Raw genomic sequence first — 20433 nt, 5'->3', positions numbered from 1 at the left:
CTCACTCCAATTTTCATTGAACAGCTCACACAAAGCTGAATTTACTACAATCATTATCCTTCCCCCACCATAAACAAGTCTAGAGAGAGACTTTTTCTACCATGGCACCATCATTTAGCTATAATGGAATATTTCTTAGGATGTAAAAAGGGAATACAACCCAATTTTTTTTTTAAAAAAATGAAAGTATCTCTTTTTCATAAATTCATACTTAGGCACACATGCTACGGCTGGATCTGAATAACAGGATGGACAAGACTATAAGAGGTATTGCCAAAGGTGAGAGGCAGATTTACATTGGCAAACTGGATGGAGAGCTTATTTATACAAGGTTAAACTCTTCTTTTGCTCCCAGAAAATAAGTCCTATTCATCAGACGCTGAAGTGCTTCACTTTAATCTTTCCTTCTGCGCATCTCCCTCTCACACATACACAATTCATAAATGCATATATACTGCGTCACAATCTCCCATTCGATTTCCATCCTCCTGATTTTGACAGCCTCCTGCTGTCCTTCTTTCTCCTTCGTTCTGCTTTCTGAATATATGGCATTTTCACATTTGTGGCTTTTTACATGTGCCAGCTGTCAGGCTTAGCCCAAGAGCAACATAGAACACTGTGATGGTTCAGTTCTTTATTTGCTTACACCAGAGGTCCCCAACCATTTGGGCACCAAGGACCGGTTCCGTGGAGAGAGGTTTTTCCACGGACCGGAGAGTGCGTGGTTTTGTGCGCTGCCTGCATCCCAAGGATGGGGCTTTGCCTGTTTGTGCGGACCGGTTGCTGGCATGCCGTGGCCCAGTAACGGTCCACAGACTGGGGGTTGGGGACCCCTGACTTTCACCATATAGACAGAATCTTGCCAGACTAAACCTATACTAGTGTACCCTTAACAAGCAAAGCCCCATCCTTGGGATGCAGGCAGCGCACAACCCTGGGAGATTTTCGGGAGTGGCTATGCCAAATTTCTTCCTCTTTTTCCGATCCAGCTCTGGACTGTGCTGCCTCTTGTCTTGTCACCCTCCTTGAAATGTGCATGTCCTTCCTGGGAAATTGCCTTTTGACTATAGGCCCATCACACCACCTCCCTCAATGTGAACACAATCTACCACATCAGCAAAAATCATGCCATTTTGGGAGAACGACCTAAACTCCTTTCTCATTGCTAGTCTGTTTATTTAAATGCTTTTTTAAAAAAAATTTTTTTGCTTGCATCCAATATCCAGAAATGCAGGTTAATTATAACGGGAAGGGAAAATAATCCTGTCCCTATGTCTTGCTCACTCCACCAGAGCTAACAGAGAGTCAGACTTACTTGTTCTGATGTTTCGAGCCCTTCAAGTGTGCGTGATACTGTTCTATTGAGTTTAGAGTGACGTTACAGATGTTGCAAGTGTATGTCCGCTTCAGACCTGTGGACAGAATACATAACAGGATGAACTGCGCCATCTTATGGAAAGAGCCGGCTTGAAAGCTGCATTTACCTCAATAGGCTACTGCTACCCTGAAATCGTCCTCTCTTATGGAAGCTCCCACAGAAACCTTCTAGGTCTTATTTTCCAAACTCTCCTAGAAAATCATCACCTTCCATAGCTAGAAGACAGTGAAAATGGCGAAGGAAGCTTCTAGGTCTATTCTTCGTTTCCCAGGCCTCCATCTTTAAAGCCAGAGACTCCCCCCCCCGGTGGAAAGGATGACAAAAGGATGGCCATACTTTTAGGGTGTCATCAATAATATCTTGTAGATCAGCTGAAAAAAAATTTTTTTTGCATAACTCTACCACAGCATGAAGGGACGCGGTGGCTCAGTGGGTTAGGACGCTGAACTTGTCGATCGGAAGGTCGGCAGTTTGGCGGGTCGAATCCCGAGTGCCGCATAGCAGAGTGAGCGCCTGTTACTCGTCCCAGCTTCTGCCAACCTAGCAGTTCGAAAGCACGTAAAAATGCAAGTAGAAAAATAGGGACCACTACGGTGGGAAGGTAACAGCGTTCCGTGTGCCTTTGGCGTCTAGTCATGCCGGCCACATGACCACGGAGACGTCCTCGGACAAGCGCTGGCTCTTCGGCTTTGAAACGGAGATGAGCACCGCCCCCTAGAGTCGGAAATGACTAGCACGCATGTGCGGGGGAACCTTTACCTTTACCTTACCACAGCATATGTATACATGTGAGCATGTGTGTGAAAGAAAGAGAGATTAATTAATGTGAGCTAATTCATTTTCAGGGAACAAGGGGAGTTTTACTTTTGTATACATAAGTAAACTTCTTATGACCTTCAAGATCTCATCTTCTGCTGCTGTTCTCTAATTCTCAGTGTCTGCCCTCCCTTCCTTTTGACTCATGATGTCCTTGCCTAGGAAAGTTTGCATCCCAACAGACTTCTTTCCCTGTGCACTCTTTCTGTTATTATGTACTGCTCTGATTGTGCTACATGGAAATTTTCACTGCTGCATGGGAAAAAGATGTGGAGGAAATAATGGCTCAGTCCTTTAAAATAGCCATGTCAGAACACCAGCAAAGTAGTTAATAAGAAAACAATTGCTAACTGAAAACCGAACCACACTTCTGGGGAGAAATAGCAAACTGAAGATGCTCCGCTAAAACCCTCTGGACAAGGAGAGGGCTTAAGATCACCCATAAATACTCCATGCATTGGCTTCTTCTGAGAAGACCCCCCCGGATAGTGGTTTCCCATGGGCTTATATAAGGTCTGCGAGATGAGAAAATAGCTATCTTGCTCAATTCACAGTCAGTGTCTTTAAGGACGCTGAGCCCGGTTATTTCCTTTTCTAATCATTTAGGAAATTGTTTGCTGCTTTTTAGCTATTAGAAACCTTTGGATCAACAGGTTTTATAGCACCAGGTGAATTTCCTTCAATCCTTACCAAAAGGAGTTTTAAATACAAGTTTAAGGACTTAATTATTTTTTCTGGAATAAACAGCAAAAGGGTAATTAAAATGTTATTTTTATAAGGTTATAAATGGACTAAGAGCCTAGATGAATTTGAAGATTTTGAAATTTCCTGTGGGAAAATACTTTTGTTTTTATTTTTATTTTTTTTAAAAAAATGATAGGAGGGGACTTTGAAGGGTGGACACTAGAGGGAACTAGAAGGAATTAAAGATTACAGTCAAAGGAGTGATTAATTTAATTTTGACATACTAATAGAGAATGTGTTATTAGTGTTTCTTATTATTTTATTGTTCGGTCTGTATACCTTCCTTCCTCTGTACACCGCCCCGAGTCCCTCGGGAGAAGGGCGGTTTATAAAAACTAATAAATAAATAAATAAATAAATAAATAAAATACTTTAGCATTGGATTGTACTGAAGAATATTTGTGAACAATTGACCCAGAAGTTAATTTTTAAATGGTGTGCTTCTATAAATAGACTGTGTTTAAAAGATATTATTGAAGAGAAAGAAATTTTACTGGACAATATTCAGACTGATCTGAAAGTGAATTTAAAAATGACAGGGTTAGAAGTAGAGTTATGGTTAATATGGATAAAGATGCTACACTGGATACATAAATGAAAATGGCTGATATCAAAAATCAAGAGTTATGTGGATTATTTCCCTATATTGGATTTACAGAAAAAACTTGTTAAAGTCTTAAAGAATTTTGGGAGAAGAGACAAAGAAAACACCAAAAGAAATCAAACTTCAGGACATTATTTGAAAGGATTAAAGATCAAGATTGTTCAGAAAAAATGGAAAGAAGGAATATAAAGTTGATTTATTTTATCAAGATTAAAATAGATATACTGTCATGTCTGGTAACTCTTAATGGACCTTTGCTGATTAGGGAAGAATGATAACAAGGCTTTAAGGATTTATTTACAGATGAAATATGGGAAGATCATTTGTTCTATTTTAATAGAACATGATAAGTTTTAAAAATTGTTTATACTTGTTTATACACAAGAGTGTATAAACAAATATAAATACCTCTGTATCTCTCTGTGTGTGTCTGTGTGTGTGTATAAACTTTATATATTTCTTTTCTTTTTCTTTACTATATTCTTCTTTTTCTTTTATTTAATATTTTTCTTTCTATTTTTTCTTTTTTGCACTTTTTCTTTTTTTTTCTTTTTGGTCTTTTATTTTTTTAGTATGCATTTTTTTTATCTTTTTAACTCCAATGTTTCCTAAAAATTATTATTTTAAAAAATGAGAATAACCATATGCACAGTTCTCTCTGTAGATATCTGAGGGGTTTCATGATGCTTGGATTGTGCCCTTAGCGTGCAACATTATATTACATTTCCCTATTGCCTGAACAGACGGCTGTGCAGCCATTATCAGCTTAACATATGTTGCAATGAATGTCTGAAATTTGATGACAATCCCAGATTAATTTTTGCAAATGTTGAGAAACTGAGAAGATTTTAGGAGTAAATCTTGACAGTTATCAACATGTGACTGCCACCATTCATTGCAGTATTTCTGAAAAGTGAAGAAATAGGTAAACTGTTTCCTAAATAGGCAGCTGCTAATATCCATACTACTGAGGTCCTTGTCTACATTAATACCTCTTTGTTTGGGTGTCAGTCTTGCGGGGTAGTCCAGACAAGAAGAAAATATAGGAACACTCAGTCTAAGTTTAATATAAGGTTACATTAACAGTGTCTTGCAAGTACATTTCCCTTTACAGTGCAACAAATTAGGAAGGGATATTTACCATGCCCGCATTTCTTCTGCAGACTCTTATCTGACTATTAGCTATTCTGCAGTTGCTCCACCATTCTCCTAAGGTCATCCGCACATACCATTACAGTTTGTGAGAGAATGAAGGAAAGAAGGGAAAGGAAAAGGAATAGGAGGGAGAACAAAGAGCCTTGGTGGAGCAGTAGGCTAATGCCTCCTTAAGTAACACCAGCTGCCTGCAATTAGTGCAGGTTCGAGTCCCACCAGGCTCAAGGTTGACTCAGCCTTCCATCCTTCCGAGGTAGGTAAAATGAGGACCCAGATTGTTGGGGGCAATAAGCTGACTTTGTAATAATGCCGCTTGGGGGGGGCGAAAGCCCTAATAAGCAGGCATATACATAGAATGAAGGCTATTGCTAAGCACATTGGTTTGTGCTTAAAAATTGTAAGCCGCCCTGAGTCTTCGGAGAAGGGCGGGATATAAATGGGATTAAAAAATATATTTAAAAAAACCCAAAACAAATACAGACGGTCAAGAGATAGAAGGCAGGACATTAGCAGCTTATCCTATAAAAGGCAACTGAGACCAAGTAGCAAACAACAACAACAACAACTTGGAAGGAGCATTTCAAACCTTTAATGAATGTACTAGTAAATGTTGGCTGGAAATTGTCCTTGTAGTTCCCAAGATTCTGAATTTACCCCAGACTAGCATTAAAGTTACATAACTGAAGCCTGCTTATTCTTGTCTTGATCCTGTTCTGCTGTGTGGAGCTTGGCAATGTTGTTAGGAATATTCATCAATAAAAAGATGCACACTGGTGTGATTGTGCTGGACACAAAGTACAGGGAGTCCTTGACTTACAACTGTTCATTTAGTAACTGTTTGAAGTAACCGGCTCTGAAAAAAGGGATTTATGATTATTTTTCACACTTACGAACATTGCAGCATCCCCACGGTCAAGGGATCCAAATTCAGACCCTTGGCTACTGACTCATATTTATGACGATTGCAGTGTCCTGGGTCTCGTGATCCTCTTTTGTGACTTTCTGACAAGCAACGTCAATGGGGAAACCAGACTGACTTAACAACCCTGTAACTGACTTAACAACTGCAGTGATTCACTTAACAACTGTGGCAAGAAAGGTTGTAAAATGGGACAAAACTCAATTAACAAATGTGTCACTTTGCAACATAAACTTTGGACTCCATTGTGGCTGTAAGTCAAGAACTACCTGTAGTAAGAACTCAATAACTCGAAGGAGGCACACAAGTGGTATTAAATGTTCTGGAAATTCCATCCAGTCTAGGAGAATGTGCAACTCCACATCCGGAGGAAGAAAGGTTAAGAATGAAGGCAGACAAATTTTAATTTTGCACAGATAATTATCCTAGGGAGTTCCTGGATTTTGGAGAAAACCTGGAAAAATGAGGTAGCCTTAAAACACACTAGTGATCACATATTAATCATTGGTTATAGGAAGAATAGTTCATGCACAGAGCTAATATTTTACTTTTTATATAGAAAAAAGGAAATATTTATACAAGCATTTTGAAAAGGAAGGCTTTGGACTTAAGGAATAAAATAATGAAAGCGAATGAAAACCTCTGGTGGAGAGAAAAACAATTGCAGAAACCATAATAATAATAATAATAAAAATGAAATGAAATAATAAATAAACCCCTAATTTTACCAAAAAAGAAAAAAACCCAACCACCCTGCTTAGAACTGTCCATATTCTTAGATGCTACGTTAATAATGTTTAGTTCTTTGATCAGAACTTGAGTTATTAAGTTTCCACCATTCTTAGGCTGTGAATCTAACTCTAGATTATGCAAACATAATAATAATAATAATAACACACAACTGATTAAACTTGAACGTAGCTTGGAATGATTACAAGAGGAAATTCAACTCCCTACCATATGATTAGATACTCAAAAGCCTAGAAATAAGAGGAGTCAGTAGAAACACCAGAAGCTTTGTGCAAAGATCAATGACGCAATGGAAGACACAGTGGCTGATCAATGGTGATAGACTAGGAGAGGTTAATATCAAGAGAGAAATCTTTCAAGGAGACTCACTATCACCACAGTTGTTTGTCATTTCATTGATTCTTCTGTCAACAATACTGAAGACCATTGCTGTCAGGCCAACATAAAAAACCACCTCCTTTATCTGGACGATCTAAAGCTGTATGGAGAAACACCATCTGAAATAGAATCACTGCTCAAGACTCGCCATATATATACAGCCAAAATGTTGCGATAGTTTGGACTGCAACTTTTACCATCCACAGGGGAAAGATAGTGATAACTGAAGTAATTAAGATGCCCTCTGGAAAAGAGCCTGGATGAAGAAGATCACTACAAGAATCTGGGCATGCTGCAAATCGACAATATGAAGCACACAGAAGTCAAGAAGATTAGTAGTGAAGACTTCTTGAGAATGAAGAAGATCTTAATGTCTACATTTTATAGAGAGAATACCATCAAGGCAATTAACATCTGGGCACTTCCAGTCATTAGATACACAGCTGGAATAATGGACTGGACTCAAGCAAAACTAGATGTCATAGGGACAAGGAAGACCAGAAAAATAATGTCAATGAATCATGCCCTTCATCCACACAGCAAAGTTGAAAGATTCCACTTACCACAAAGCATAGGTAGGCATGGAAAGTTCATCAGAGATTTGAAGAATGAAAAAGGGCACCAGAAAATCAATGAAGAAGATTGAAGAAGATGCACTGAAGCTTTATACCACGAAGGCTTACCGAATACCAAAGCCAACATGGGTTCTAGGCCATGTGATACTTCCAAAATAAGATTTATTCCCAGAATTAGGCTTAACTAAGTGAGGAAATCAATCAGAAACAAAAAAAAAATCTGCATGGATGCAGGACTACTTTTAGCTGCTGAAAAAGGGATGAAACACTGAGAAACTTTTAGATGACAATGTCAAAACTCAATAAAAACTATTATTCCATAGAAAAGAGCAGAGAAAAATCCATCTGCACCTGGCAGTTGGATCAAGTGCACTGAAGCTCCGCTCCTTCATTCTTTTGCATTTGCTTTGGCACGGCTCCAATAATGTACACAGCCTGATCTGGATTCAGGTGTTGGTTTTGATCAACTCCTATTTGTGAAAAGAACTGCCTCTTTACTGATTCACCGAAAAAAGCCATTGGGAAGTGAAGTGAAAATGTTGGGGGGGGGGGGCAGAAAGGGAATGAATTGGTTTTAAAAGGAAAAGAATTCAGTTGCTAAAAATCTTGCAACCCTATCTCTTTCATCTCCATCAGTCTTACTAATAAGATACTGTAATTATCCTTTTCAAGAACCTGACAGCCACCTACCACTATAGTGATTGCCAGTTCCTCAGAAGTGACAGAGAAAGGGAACACGTGCCCTCCTCTCCATGTTTGTGTTTCCCTGATTAACACAGGGAGTGTTGGCCTAGATAAGATCTGGAAGAGAGGGCTCACTCCGAGTCCTGATCCCTCAGTAATGTCAGGGATCATGGAGGCCTGCTCTGTCACAGCCCCCTTCTTTGTATACCTTAGATCAGTGATAGAGAACCTTTTAGAGGCCGAGTGCCCAAACCGCAACCCAAAACCCACGTATTTATTGCCAGGGCTGCATCAACATTGTGGTGCCCTCAAGGGGGGGGGGCAGGGGAGTGCCATCTGAGTGCCACCTCAGGCACACAAAACCTGGGGGCACAAAACTGGGGACACTGTGCTGCAAGGCGCAAAAACGGCCGCCGCAGCACTGTGGGGTGCAGATACAAGACACTGCACCATGGAAGAATGGGGCAGGGCTAGTGAGTATCACGCAGGCACTATCCCCACCCCATTTGCAGCGTGTGCATGCTTGCAGCCCCATGCGCACATCCATGCATCTAAAATGCTTCCCCCTCCCTTTTTTCCCAGTCCACCAGTCATCAGTGGTTGATGACCTCTGCTCTACCACCTCTGCTTGAGCTTGCCAGTTGGCCGCTTTGCCTCCTTTGTGCTGGGTGGGGCTCCTGCTCCAGGCGGCAGTGGCGGCCTGATGGACCTGCTGCTGGCGGCAGTGGCACGCATGCCAACAGAGAGGGCTCTGAGTGCCGCCTCTGGCACGCGTGCCATAGGTTCGCCACCACTGCCTTAGATGATTAGAATGCCCTGGTTCTGCTAAGATTTTGGAAGGCTATCAAGATTTGGCTTCTTCAGAGGACCTTTAGCAGATAACATGAGCTTCATTTCCTCTAGGTCCTAGGTATTGATTCTTGATACTTTGCCCTTAATGTTATATTTTGCATCCTAACACAGCAATGCATACATATTTCATCACTCCGTGGATATAGACAGACTAGCCAAACAGCAGAACAATTCCATTATTTAACTGGAGGAATTCTATAATGGAGCTTCTTGAATCTACTAAAGTACTGTAATCCATTTCTATTCAGGCAGGCAGGTTTTGGAAGCACAATTATTCGACTTCTTTCAGTTTTATTCAGGATTCCCTTCCCTTTGTCCCTTAGCATTTTGGATTCTCTTTTGCTTTTTTTTTTTTTTTAAAAAAGATACCTAACCTTGGGATGAAACAGCATCAGCTTTCACATAGGGGATAGTGAAGGCAACTGAATCTCATGTTAGAAACGACACACATGGTGTCCTCTCCTCCATAATGTCATTTCTTATTTTTTTCACATTTATTTATTTTTATCCCACCTTCATTATTTTTATAAATAACTCAAGGTGATGAACATATCCAATACTCTTTCTTCCTCCTCTTTTCTCCACCACAACCTGCAAGATGGTTTGGGCTGAGAGGGAGAGTGACTGGCCCAAAGTCCACCAGCCAGCTTTCATGCCCAAGATGGGAGACCAGAACTCACAATGAAACATTGCCGTGATACACATGTTGCCATAGCTTATACCAGACACCTAAGAGAATGGGCCTCACAAGGTGGTAGACTTGTAGGTCGAAAGATGCCATTTCTTAATACTTTGAGGTCAGTTCGGTTCCCATCTGAGAAGGTGGAAGAAAGAAGAACATTTGCCTGGCTTTTGAGCTACTACAGGATTGCAACTTAATAATTTCATTAAGTGATTCAGTTTTAGGTTTAAATAGCAGGATTGTATCCTAGAGGAGATCAGCCCTGACTGCTCTTTAGAAGGCCAGGTCCTGAAGTTGAAACTCAAATACTTTGACCACCTTATGAGAAGGAAGGACTCACTGGAGAAGAGCCTAATGCTGGGAAAGGTTGAGGGCAAGAGATGAATGGGACGACAGAGAATGAGGTGGCTGGATGGAGTCACTGAAGTAGTAGGCATGAGCCTAAATGGACTCCAGAAGATGGTAGAGGACAGGAAGGCCTGGAGGAACGTTGTCCATGGGGTTGCGATGGGTCGGACACGACTTTGCAATTAACAGCAACAACAAAGCAGGATTGTAAGTTAAAAGAATACTAGTTTGTTCTACTCATGAATGGAAAAAGGTGGAGTTTCTTATTTCAGCAACCTCCAATAGATTTTCTTCATTGAATTTTGGATTATTCCACATTTGTCTCAGTATCCTATTCTAGGCATCTTCATTGTACATTCAGCAATGTAGCCATTCATTTAATTATCAAACAGATCAGTCAAAATTCATGTGATTCATCACGTAAATATTTTGTTTAATCAGTAGATGGCCTACAAATTAGAACTGCCAAGTTCTGAATATTCAGTAAGCAACTACCTTCAGGGATCTTTTGGAAAAGAATCCGCCAGAAACTGCTTTATCCACCCTTTGTTTTTATTAATGATTTGGATGAAATTGTACTGTAAAATGAATGCTTATGAAATTTATAGATGAGAGAAGGGGGGGCAACATAGTTGATACAGATATAATATTTATAACAATATTGATGAGCTAAGAATTGCACAGTAAAATTTAATCAATCAATAAATGCAACTTTACACTCTATTTACCACTATAATGCTTCCACATCATGGAAAATAATAAATCCATTTAATATGTTGTTGTAGGAGAAAAGCAGACAGAGCTGAGGGGTGGAGTTAAATATGTCATTCGTTTGGAGTCATTATGTTGCCACAAATGATCCAAATCCAGCCCCCCTTGAATTCCATTGACACTTACCTGGTGCCGATTCAGATTTGAACTTGAATTGACTAAATGTCAGTTACAATTCAGAAGAATTTATTGCTCAAGACTACACAAAAGAATCTGGTTGACTAAAGTTCAAATCTGAATCGGCACCTGATAAGAGTCAATGGAATTCAAGGTGGACTGGACTTGGGACATTTGTGGCAATGTAATGACTCTAAACTGAGTAACAGAATAATGGAAGGGACCTTGGAAGTCATCTAGTCCAACTCCCTGCTCAGGCAGGAAGCCCTATACCATTTCAGACAAATAGTTGTCCAATCTCTTCTTAAAAACTTCCAGTGTTGGAGCATTCATAACTTCTGGAGGCAAGTAGTTCCATGGATTAATTGTTCTGTCAGGAAATTTCTCCTTAGTTCCAGGTCGGTTCTCTCCTTGATTAGTTTTCATCCATTGTTTCTTGTCCTGTCTTCAGGTGCTTTGGAGAATAGATTGAACTGATGACATAGTTAACTTTACCCCCACCCCCATTCGCCACCTCCTCCTGTTCTCCTCCTACAGTTGTGGTCTGATTGTACATTGACTTCTCTATTCCTGAGCATCATTCTTTATGAAAGTTAAAGAGAGGGGCAGTGAGAATAATCAGAGGGAGTAGAGAGTAGAAAGTCCTACAAAAGAGATTGAATGAATTGGGATTGTTTGGCATTGAATTCAGAAGAACGAGGAGAAGAAGCTGCGCATCCATGGGGATGGGGTTGAAACAGGAAAGACGATGGTTACAGCAATGAGACCTAAGCCCTGTTCCTTTTGGACGCATGTTGATGTTGCATGCATGTACAAAGTGGTGGAGTTTTGATCCCAACACTGTAACTATTTTAACATTCCCCACACAGATGCCACGGTTCAGAGGAGATACTACACAAGTCTTCAGTTATCTGAAAGAATGTCACACAGAAAGTCTAGACTTAGAAATATAGAATCACAGAATTGGAAGCAATTACAAAAACAATTTGGTTCAACTTTCTGCAGAATACAGGCAAACCTGCACATGTGTAACAGAAAGCTGTCCAACTACTTCAAAAACTCCACAGATGAAGAACTTACTACCTTCACAAGTAGGCTGCTCCACTGCTTTTATAGATCATCTAATCGGAAAGATTTTCCCTATACTGTATTTAAACAACATTCAGGTACCTGCAGTTTAAACCTATATCTATATTGTATTAACAAGGTTTATCCAAGGCACAATGATTGCCAGTTGAAAACTACAGAATGTTGGGCTTCAGTTTTAAGAAGGTGTGATGGAATGCAGTCTATATTCCCAGGTGGGAGGGGCTGCATTCCAGAAGACCAAGTGTTGTGATTCAGGGTCAGCCTGTGGGTTCGGCAGTTGGGTCGGACGACTCAGAGGAGGAGGGGGGTGTTGAAGACCTTGCTGAGGGGGTTGAAGATCTTGCTGATGATAGCCCTCAGCCAGGCTCCTCCTACTTGGTCACCACGGAGACCCAGCTGTGTGAGCCTGACAGTGTGGATGAAGATGACCCACAGCTGGCCCTGTTCAAGGACGCCCGACGCAGGAGGCAGTCAATTAGGAGTAAACAGAGGAAGGCAATGGGGCTTCTTGGAAGGAGGCAGAGAGAAGCCACGCCCTGAACTCTATATAAGGGGAATGTCTGGGAGGGCTGGTTTGCTGAAGGCAACCGCTCGGATGTTTCATGTTTCTTAAAGCTTCTGTTTCTTGGTTGTGTCTTGTTTGTTTTTGTAGCTATAAATTTGGCAGGCGTAATTCCAGCCTCTTGCCGTTTGTAAAGGGGTTGACCCTGCCTTTTCTGCAGGGCCGGTAGCAGGCTGGTACAGAACACCAAGAAACAGTGAAGTTCAGATAGTTTGGCTGGGAGAAAGAGAGTTAAGAAGGCTCCTCCCTAACTGTTCCCTGAGTATATCTGTAGTGATGCAAATAATTGCTTTAGTTTGGCAAGATCTCTGTCTGTAGGTGAAGAACAATAAAATAAACTGTTCAGAAGAACCTCAGTGGTTTTTCTTGGTTTTTGGAGCCCGACCGAAAGCCAACCTCTTGTGAATGCTCAAAAAAGCTTCCTAGCAGTTTGGCAGTGTAATCAATTACTCCGATAAAGGATGGATGTGTTGAAATGAAAGCTCATCATGCATCTGTCTGGGATTCTGCACTGAGGGATTGGAATTGATGACATAAATGCTCCTTTCAACTCTACAATTGTATTTTCACCAATTTCAAGAATCCATTTAAAAAATAAGATCTGGCTGCTAGTGAGAAATTCAAATAGTAAATTTTCCTCTCTTTAGCTTTTATGCTTTGCTGTAATACTACAGGATTAGATCTTGAACTCTAGGGAAGTTACTCTTCCACAAGCACCCAAACTAAATTGGAGTCTTCATTTTATTGCAATACAGGTAACTGAGCTTCTCTTCATGCCCAGCACTTTAGCTGGAATCAGATACAATAACAAAGAAAGAATCTTATAAAACAGGCTTTAATCCTTACATGAAGAAAATAGATGAAATGTACCATGGGTGGAATCATAAAAATAGCTTAGCCTGGTTATATTAAAATCTGCTAGAATGAATCTTTAATACATGGCGTTCTGCTTATCGGCTGATCTCTACTCTGAGAGAAACATAATGATCATAGGACATGTTTGGAGTAGATGTGAGGACATTGCAACTTAAATCTTATTTTTGATCCAATACGCCCAGAGAATGTTGTAACCTTCAGAAGTAGTAAAGTCTAAAGGAGAATATTTGTAGTTCAGGATTGAACTGAGGGGTCTTTGGTGCTCTCTGGGCTGGGTGGTTTTCATTACCCAAACTAGGAAACATCATGAGTGCTAGTAAGGAGTGGGATTTGCTCCCAGTCTATATTCTAGTGTGTTTGCCCTGTCCCACATGTGTTGGTGGGAGTGGCCTTGGAGGCTCTTTGGTTGGGCTGTTTACTATTAGCTTGATTGGGGTATTGTTTACTTCTTGATTGTTGGTTTGATGTTAATCTTGGAGTTAATCTGTGCTCATCTGGGTGCGGATTGCTGGCGAGGAGATGTTTTCATCTTTTTGTTCCCTTTTTGGCTTGTAGATTGGGTTTTTTTTGCACAGTATGTAGATATTGTTTAAGTCTATGTGTCTACTGATGGCTAATTTGACAGAGTGCCAGGCTTCTAGAAATTCCCCAGCATTTTTGGACTTGGCTTGGACTAGGATGGCCATAGTTTCCCAGGTGAAACTATAGTTAAGTCTGTCCATATGTTGTGAAATTAAAGAGTTTTTATCATGCCTTCTGACTGCTAGTAGTAAACTCTCTCTAAGGCTGGCCTTTTCCTGGTCACAATATATTTCTTAGTTTCACAGTGGGTCTTAACCCAACACTGTCACAAGAAGTAAGTAGGATTACTCTACCTGTCAGTTCAATTACATGGATGCAATCCAGGATAGACTTATTTAAGGCCCACTTACACTTCTGAAATGTAGGAATTGTATATAGAGATTAAATGGATTTGGAAGTAATATGTGGGATGTAGGATTAAGAGAGAGAACTATTTTTTTTTAAAAAAAACAGCTTGGGATGTTTAAAAAACCCCTAAAAATTCTTTTAGAAAAAAATAGCGTAGGATTATGAATAAAAGCAAACAGCCTAAAAGATATTTCAACTGTACTTTGTTCAATATTCAGATATATGTAAATGTTGTTTGGGTGTTTCTGCAATAAATAGAAATCTCTGAAAAGAGAGATTTCTACTTGCTGTAGAAATCCTACTGTTATCTGTATCAGTCCAAATATGAGACATTTTCAGTCTCTTAAATAAAACAAATGTGGGAAGGACATGTATCTTGTCAAATGACATGACAGCTGACTCTCTCCTGGTGGCTTTCGGATGTGATAGGCGGAATCTATTCTGGTATCTCTCTGGTGGCTTCCATAGCATGGAACACTATGTTGAGGGTAGTTTTCTAAGTCACAGTTGCTCATTAGCCATGTAACAACAGCTCCAAGGCCCAAGACTGCAATTGCTGCCTTGGCATGTTCCTTATTTTTAGTTAATGTTCTATCTGTCAACTTCCTAATTCTGTTTTGCTATTGTTTTTAAGAAAATCCAGCATAGGGTTTTTATTTTATTATTTTACTCCTTTTCCACTTGTTTTATTTATTGGTTTTATGACTGTTGTGAGCCACCCAGATTTGCTAAGATGGGCAGGCATATAAATCTTTTAAATCAACCAACCAACCGATCAATTTCTACTGAGCAGCATACTGTAATCTGGGAAGCAAAAGAGGGGGGACCTTAACCCTCTTGGCAAGCTGCCTTGTTCTCACAACTACTCAATCAACATGTCATCTAGTCAAGCTGCAAATTCTTTCCAGACCACTTTCACAGTTTCTGTAGAAAAATTTCCAGACTTGATTATTCCTTCTATTAATAGTGTGCATTTTCTTCTAGGTCAGTGTTCCTCAAACCTGGCCACTTCAAGACATATGGACTTCAACTCCTAGAATTTTCCATAGGGTGACTGGGGAATTCTGGGAGTTGAAGCCCATATGTCTGAAAGTGGCCAAGTTTGAGAAATACTGATCTAGATCTTCCCCTAACTTTGTGCTGCTCTTGGCAACACAAAGAAGCTACAATCATCTAAAAGCAATAGCAATTACGGGGAAAAAAATACTGTTCGGGGGGAAAGCATCAGAATATGTGTTGAAGCATGTGCCGTTACCTAAAGAGATCCACTCATAGCAATAGAAGTACCTTGAGCCAGTCAGGATTGAACTCCTAATTGTGGGAAGAGTTTGCCTGCAATACTGCATTTTAACCACTGTGCTACCAAGGCTCAGTGTATGGATCTGCTCTTGATGTTAAATCCTTAAATTCACATACTGAATGGAAATTTTGGAAACTGTTGCCCCATCATATCTAAACAGCATGAATTGTTGCATTCAGCTCTCAAAAAAATTTGGGAAAACTATTCAATCCCTCAGCATATTTTTATCGAGATACCAGACAAAAATATGCTGAGGGATTGAATAGTTTTCCCAAATTTTTTTGAGAGCTGAATGCAACAATTCATGCTGTTTAGATATGTTGGGGCAACAGTTTCCAAAATATAATAATTGTTCTGCGATAGATTGAGGCCCATTAGTGTGTAGTTGGTCTTGGCTATGGCATGCTGTCCCCACTAATCTTCCTTTTTCTTCGTTAATGTCTTTCTGCTTTTTTAAGGCATTGTATTGATTTTAATCATATGCCATCCAGAGACTATGCTGAATGAGGGATAAATCTAAAATTATAACTACGTAAATAAACAAGTCGTGATAAAGGTTATTTAATTGGGCACAGCATGTTTATGTAAACAAACAGCAGGTATGTTTTGTTATTCGTAGCTTTAGTCAATAACTACCACAATTGAATTCTCTGTAAGAAAGTGGTGATGATCAGAAGCCTCTAGCAAATCTTAAGGCGAAGATTGAATTGCCAAAGAAAAACAAAGCAAAGAAAAACCTTCATATTTAGCAGCATATTCAGCTGTGAAATTTAGCTGGCTTCTACATGTGTAAGATTCTTTTTCATTGATCCTCGACTATTTGTCATCTGTCCAATTCTAGTGCAAAAAAAAACAAAACCCCACACAATTTTGATTGTGACATTGGTAAGGATAGAAATGTGTGGGCGAGGAAAGGAGAGATTAGGATATGATGTGTAGCTTTCATTTGGGGCACTTAAACTGGGTTTCTTTGGACCACATTGCACTGAACTGACATTGCACCGCAATTTGAGTTAATTTATTTATTTGTTCAATCTAAATAGTCACCTATCTCAAAACCAGTGACTATGCAGTGAAACTCATACATTTCAGTTTTACTTAATTAGATTTTCACAGATTGGAAAAGGCAGGCACTTACTTTGTTAACCAGTATCCAAGAGCCTTGGTGGAGCAGTGGGCTAATGCCTCCTTAAGTAACACCAGCTGCCCGCAATTAGTGCAGGTTCGCATCCCACCAGGCTCAAGGTTGACTCAGCCTTCCATCCTTCCGAGGTAGGTAAAATGAGGACCCAGATTGTTGGGGGCAATTAAGCTGACTTTGTAATAATGCCGCTTGGGGTGTGTGTGAAAGCCCTAACAAGCAGGCATATACATAGAATGAAGGCTACTGCTAAGTTTGTAAAGCTGCCCGGAGAAGGGCGGGATATAAATGTAATAAAAATAAAAAAATAAACCAAGGTGATAGTTTCATACCAGAAAAAAATATTTCTGTCAAACATTACATGTATATGTGTCACGCACTGAGGAAATTCAGGAAATTCAGACAGTTCAAGTGAGTGTAAAGATTTATTGCAAGCTTAAGCTCTCTACAAAATCTGAACTACTAATGAAATGAGCAGGAATTAGGAGACATTCAAGGAGGACGGGATTAGATCTCTTGCACAGAGACTCAAGACTTATTTTTTTCCCAAACTGCCATTTTTATTAGTTTATAATACAAAACACAACAGCAAACAGTAGGAAAGAAAAGGGAGGGAAAGGGGAAAGGAGAGGTGTAGAAAAAAAGGGAAAAAAGAAAAAAAAGGCGTTGACTTCCGACTCCCTCTAGTGCAGTAGAATAAAGCAGCAGCAACGTACCTCAACTTTTTCGTTTCACATACAGTAATAGTGTAAAACTAGCCATTTCGATGACAACAAATACATATCTAATCAGTAAAACTCATGATCAAATTTTCATTTTTTTTCCACCTCAAGGGACTCAAGACTTACGGATGTGTTTGACCCCTCCCTCGCGCTCAGCCCGGTCATCTCCTCCTGCATCATGCACACCACACACACGATATTGCTATCCCTCTCTCTCAGCCCAGGTTTTAGCATTTTAATCTCGCCTGCTTTGTGCTCTCCTTGCAATTTAAAGAGGTGAAAAGCGTTTAATGGGACCCTCGATCCTGTCCGTGGCTTCCAACAAATTGCAAGCAGATTTATGTATCCGTCTTTATTTAAACTACAAAAACACTTGTGGGAATTCTCAGGACGATGGATTTGCAGTGACACGTGTTGGTAGGTCTCTCCGAGGAAGAAAGACTCAACAGAAGAGAAGAAAATGGTGTCTAAGTAGAACATTTCGACAGAGGTAACATGCTGTTTTTAATCATCCCACCAGAGGTTTTAAAAATAAGTATTGCTATCCAGCTGAATTTAATAATTTAGCATGAAGAGCTGATGTTCAGGCAGTTTTACTACTCTTCTCTTTCATTGTTTTGGACAGCTCCATATCCTCAGCTGTTCCAGCCATTCCGCTCTTCTCACAAAGTGCTTTCGAACCAACTCTGAAACGCTCCCGCTTCTGCTGACTTTGAAATGTGGAGAACATAAAGCAGACATTGCAAAAACAAGTCCCTGCTCAGCTCCTTTTGCTCCAACTGACCGGTATGGAAATACAAACAACATCAGCACTCTCTCCGCTCAAAGAATGGTAAACTTTCTCTCATTCTGGAAGTTGTCATAAATGACTGTGATAGAAAAGGCTTTCCAAAGATAGAAAGCTGGAGCATTAAGGATCAACAGATGTTGGAGGGAACAATTTGCCCAAGACCAGAAGTCAGGTGCCAGAGCAAAGTAAGAGTTCTTTCAGGCAAAAAGAATCAGGACCATTTGTAAGGTTGCAGCCTAGAAGATTTATTCAGGCCTATGCACAAGAATCTGGTCAACTAAAGTTCAACACTAAATTGGCACCACATAAAAGTCAACAGAATTCAATGGGGTTGGACTTGGAGCACTTGTGGGAATGCAAGGACTGTAAACTGATGATGCACTTGATTCCACCTTCCCTAGCTGCCTGATCTTCTCCTACAAGTTCCTACCAATGGGAAGAAGGAAAGCTTTCTTGCTCTCATGGTTTCTCAAAGAAGAACATCTGCTTTGCTCAACTTTCCAAAGATCAGACTAGAATCAGAAATAAATCAACTTAGCTACTAAAATCAGATGATGATCTGAGATCCATCAGGTCAGCAGCCCACCTCAGAGTGGTAGAAAGCATTGACAAGGAATTGCCTTACATGAGATGGAGAGAACAATATTTTAGGAGTATTGAAAAAGAGCCCACCATTGCCACCTAAGGGAGCCTGTTCGTAGATACTTACAACTTGACAAGGATACACACAAACACACACACACACACACACATGCACACACGGAAGATTTTTGCTTGAAATTCACCCTTCTTCAGTTCTGTCCAAATCTAGAAAAGGAAGCAACATTTTCAAAAACAAATGAATTACCCGCAAACTATTTTTGTGTCTGTGTGCCTTTGTAGCAAGCCACAGAGGTGATCTTGGAGAAAGTACACAGCGACAATAACTAAAGCATGCTTTCAACCTGAGAAAGCACAAAAAAGAAGCTCAGATTGGTTTCCCCACCTTTTTAAAAAAACCCTCCCTAGGATATAGGAGGGAAAGAAAAGAAAACCCATCCTTTTTATTTGTCTGATACTATCCCCAATATCAGTAGCGTATAGTTCCAGTTAAACGTCTGAAATCTATTTCCTGCCCTGGGGTATCTCAAAGGACTGAGAACCTTTTCTTCTTCTCTTGTATCCTGTCCCTTCTCTTTCTCCTGAAGAAAAAAAAAGCTACTATTCAAAGTCTGAACTCAGTTCCACAAGGTAGTGGAACTCCATTTCTCTTTTCAGAGCTCCAGGTTTAAAAGAGTCACATTTAACCTAATCCACAACATTTCTTCTCTCAAAGGAAGCCCTGAGACAGGGAGAAGACTTCAAAACTTGCAGCACTGCTGATTGATTCCAGAATTCAACCAGCCAAATATTTAATCTTTCCAGGAGTAACTCCCCTTGGTGTATTGCCTCTGCATTGCATCACAGACCCACAGCTTCCTGCAAACGGTGAGAGCAAAGTCAGGATGAGATGCGGGTGTTTGTTTTTCACCAACCTTCTCAAATATTACTGCATTTCTATCCCACAGTTTCTAGTTGGTGTTAGTTGAATACTTTGTGCCTCTGGTACTCTTGATTATCCATCTCCTGCTGCCTTAGTCATTTGAAATAGATCCCCCCTCAAATGGAGATTTATTATATCTCAGTTGGATTTATTCTGTTTCCTTCTATAATGTTCTCTTTCCACCCCAACGCAAGGATTATAGAGACATTCTACTCCCTATAATTGGAGATGGGAGGGAAGAAATGTGAGGAACCAAGCATTTTTGCTCTTCTTTCTTTTGATGAGGCAGCTCTAAAGCCAAAGAGATCAAAGCTAGCAAGAAAGTTTGGGCAAATGCTTGATAAGGGAGAGAGCCTCTTATTAGATTTAGCCTCAAAATGCTCATCAACTCAAGTGTCAGGACCTAGCCAGGCTAGCTGTTCCAAAATAAAAGCTAAGGAAGTTCAGAAAAATTTGTTAATAATTGTTTGGGAGACCACCAGAAAATCCCAGGGCTATAAAATAGAGGGAAGTCTGTACCCTTTCTAGAGTCTCAACATCTATTTTACATCGTTGTCGATATTGAGACTCTAGAAAGAGTACAGAGAAGAGCAAAAAAGATTAGAAGACTGAAGACTAAAGCATATAGAAACAGTTGCTGGAATTTGGGTATGTCTAGTTTAATGAAAAGAAGGATAGGGGTGATAAGTTAAACAGTGCTCCAATATCTAAGGGGCATCCATAAAGAA

General features: G+C 40.1%; 1 protein-coding gene across 1 annotated transcript in view; it reads right to left on the bottom strand.

Annotated features, from left to right (window-relative positions):
• Nucleotides 1–1411: 1411 nt before the first annotated feature.
• Nucleotides 1412–20433, bottom strand: part of ZMAT4 (zinc finger matrin-type 4) — a gene marked incomplete at both ends in the record, with an annotated part of 106601 nt that continues 87579 nt past the window's right edge. The window contains one exon of the mRNA XM_081333586.1: nt 1412. Coding sequence (XP_081189712.1) covers nt 1412 — 1 coding nt within the window. The remainder of the gene's footprint in view (nt 1413–20433) is intronic.

The sequence above is a fragment of the Vipera berus genome (assembly GCF_964194415.1).
Source record: "Vipera berus genome assembly, chromosome: 8".
NCBI lineage: Eukaryota > Metazoa > Chordata > Lepidosauria > Squamata > Viperidae > Vipera > Vipera berus.
Note: the sequence above shows the minus strand (reverse complement) of the source record. Positions and strands in the feature narration are given on the sequence as shown.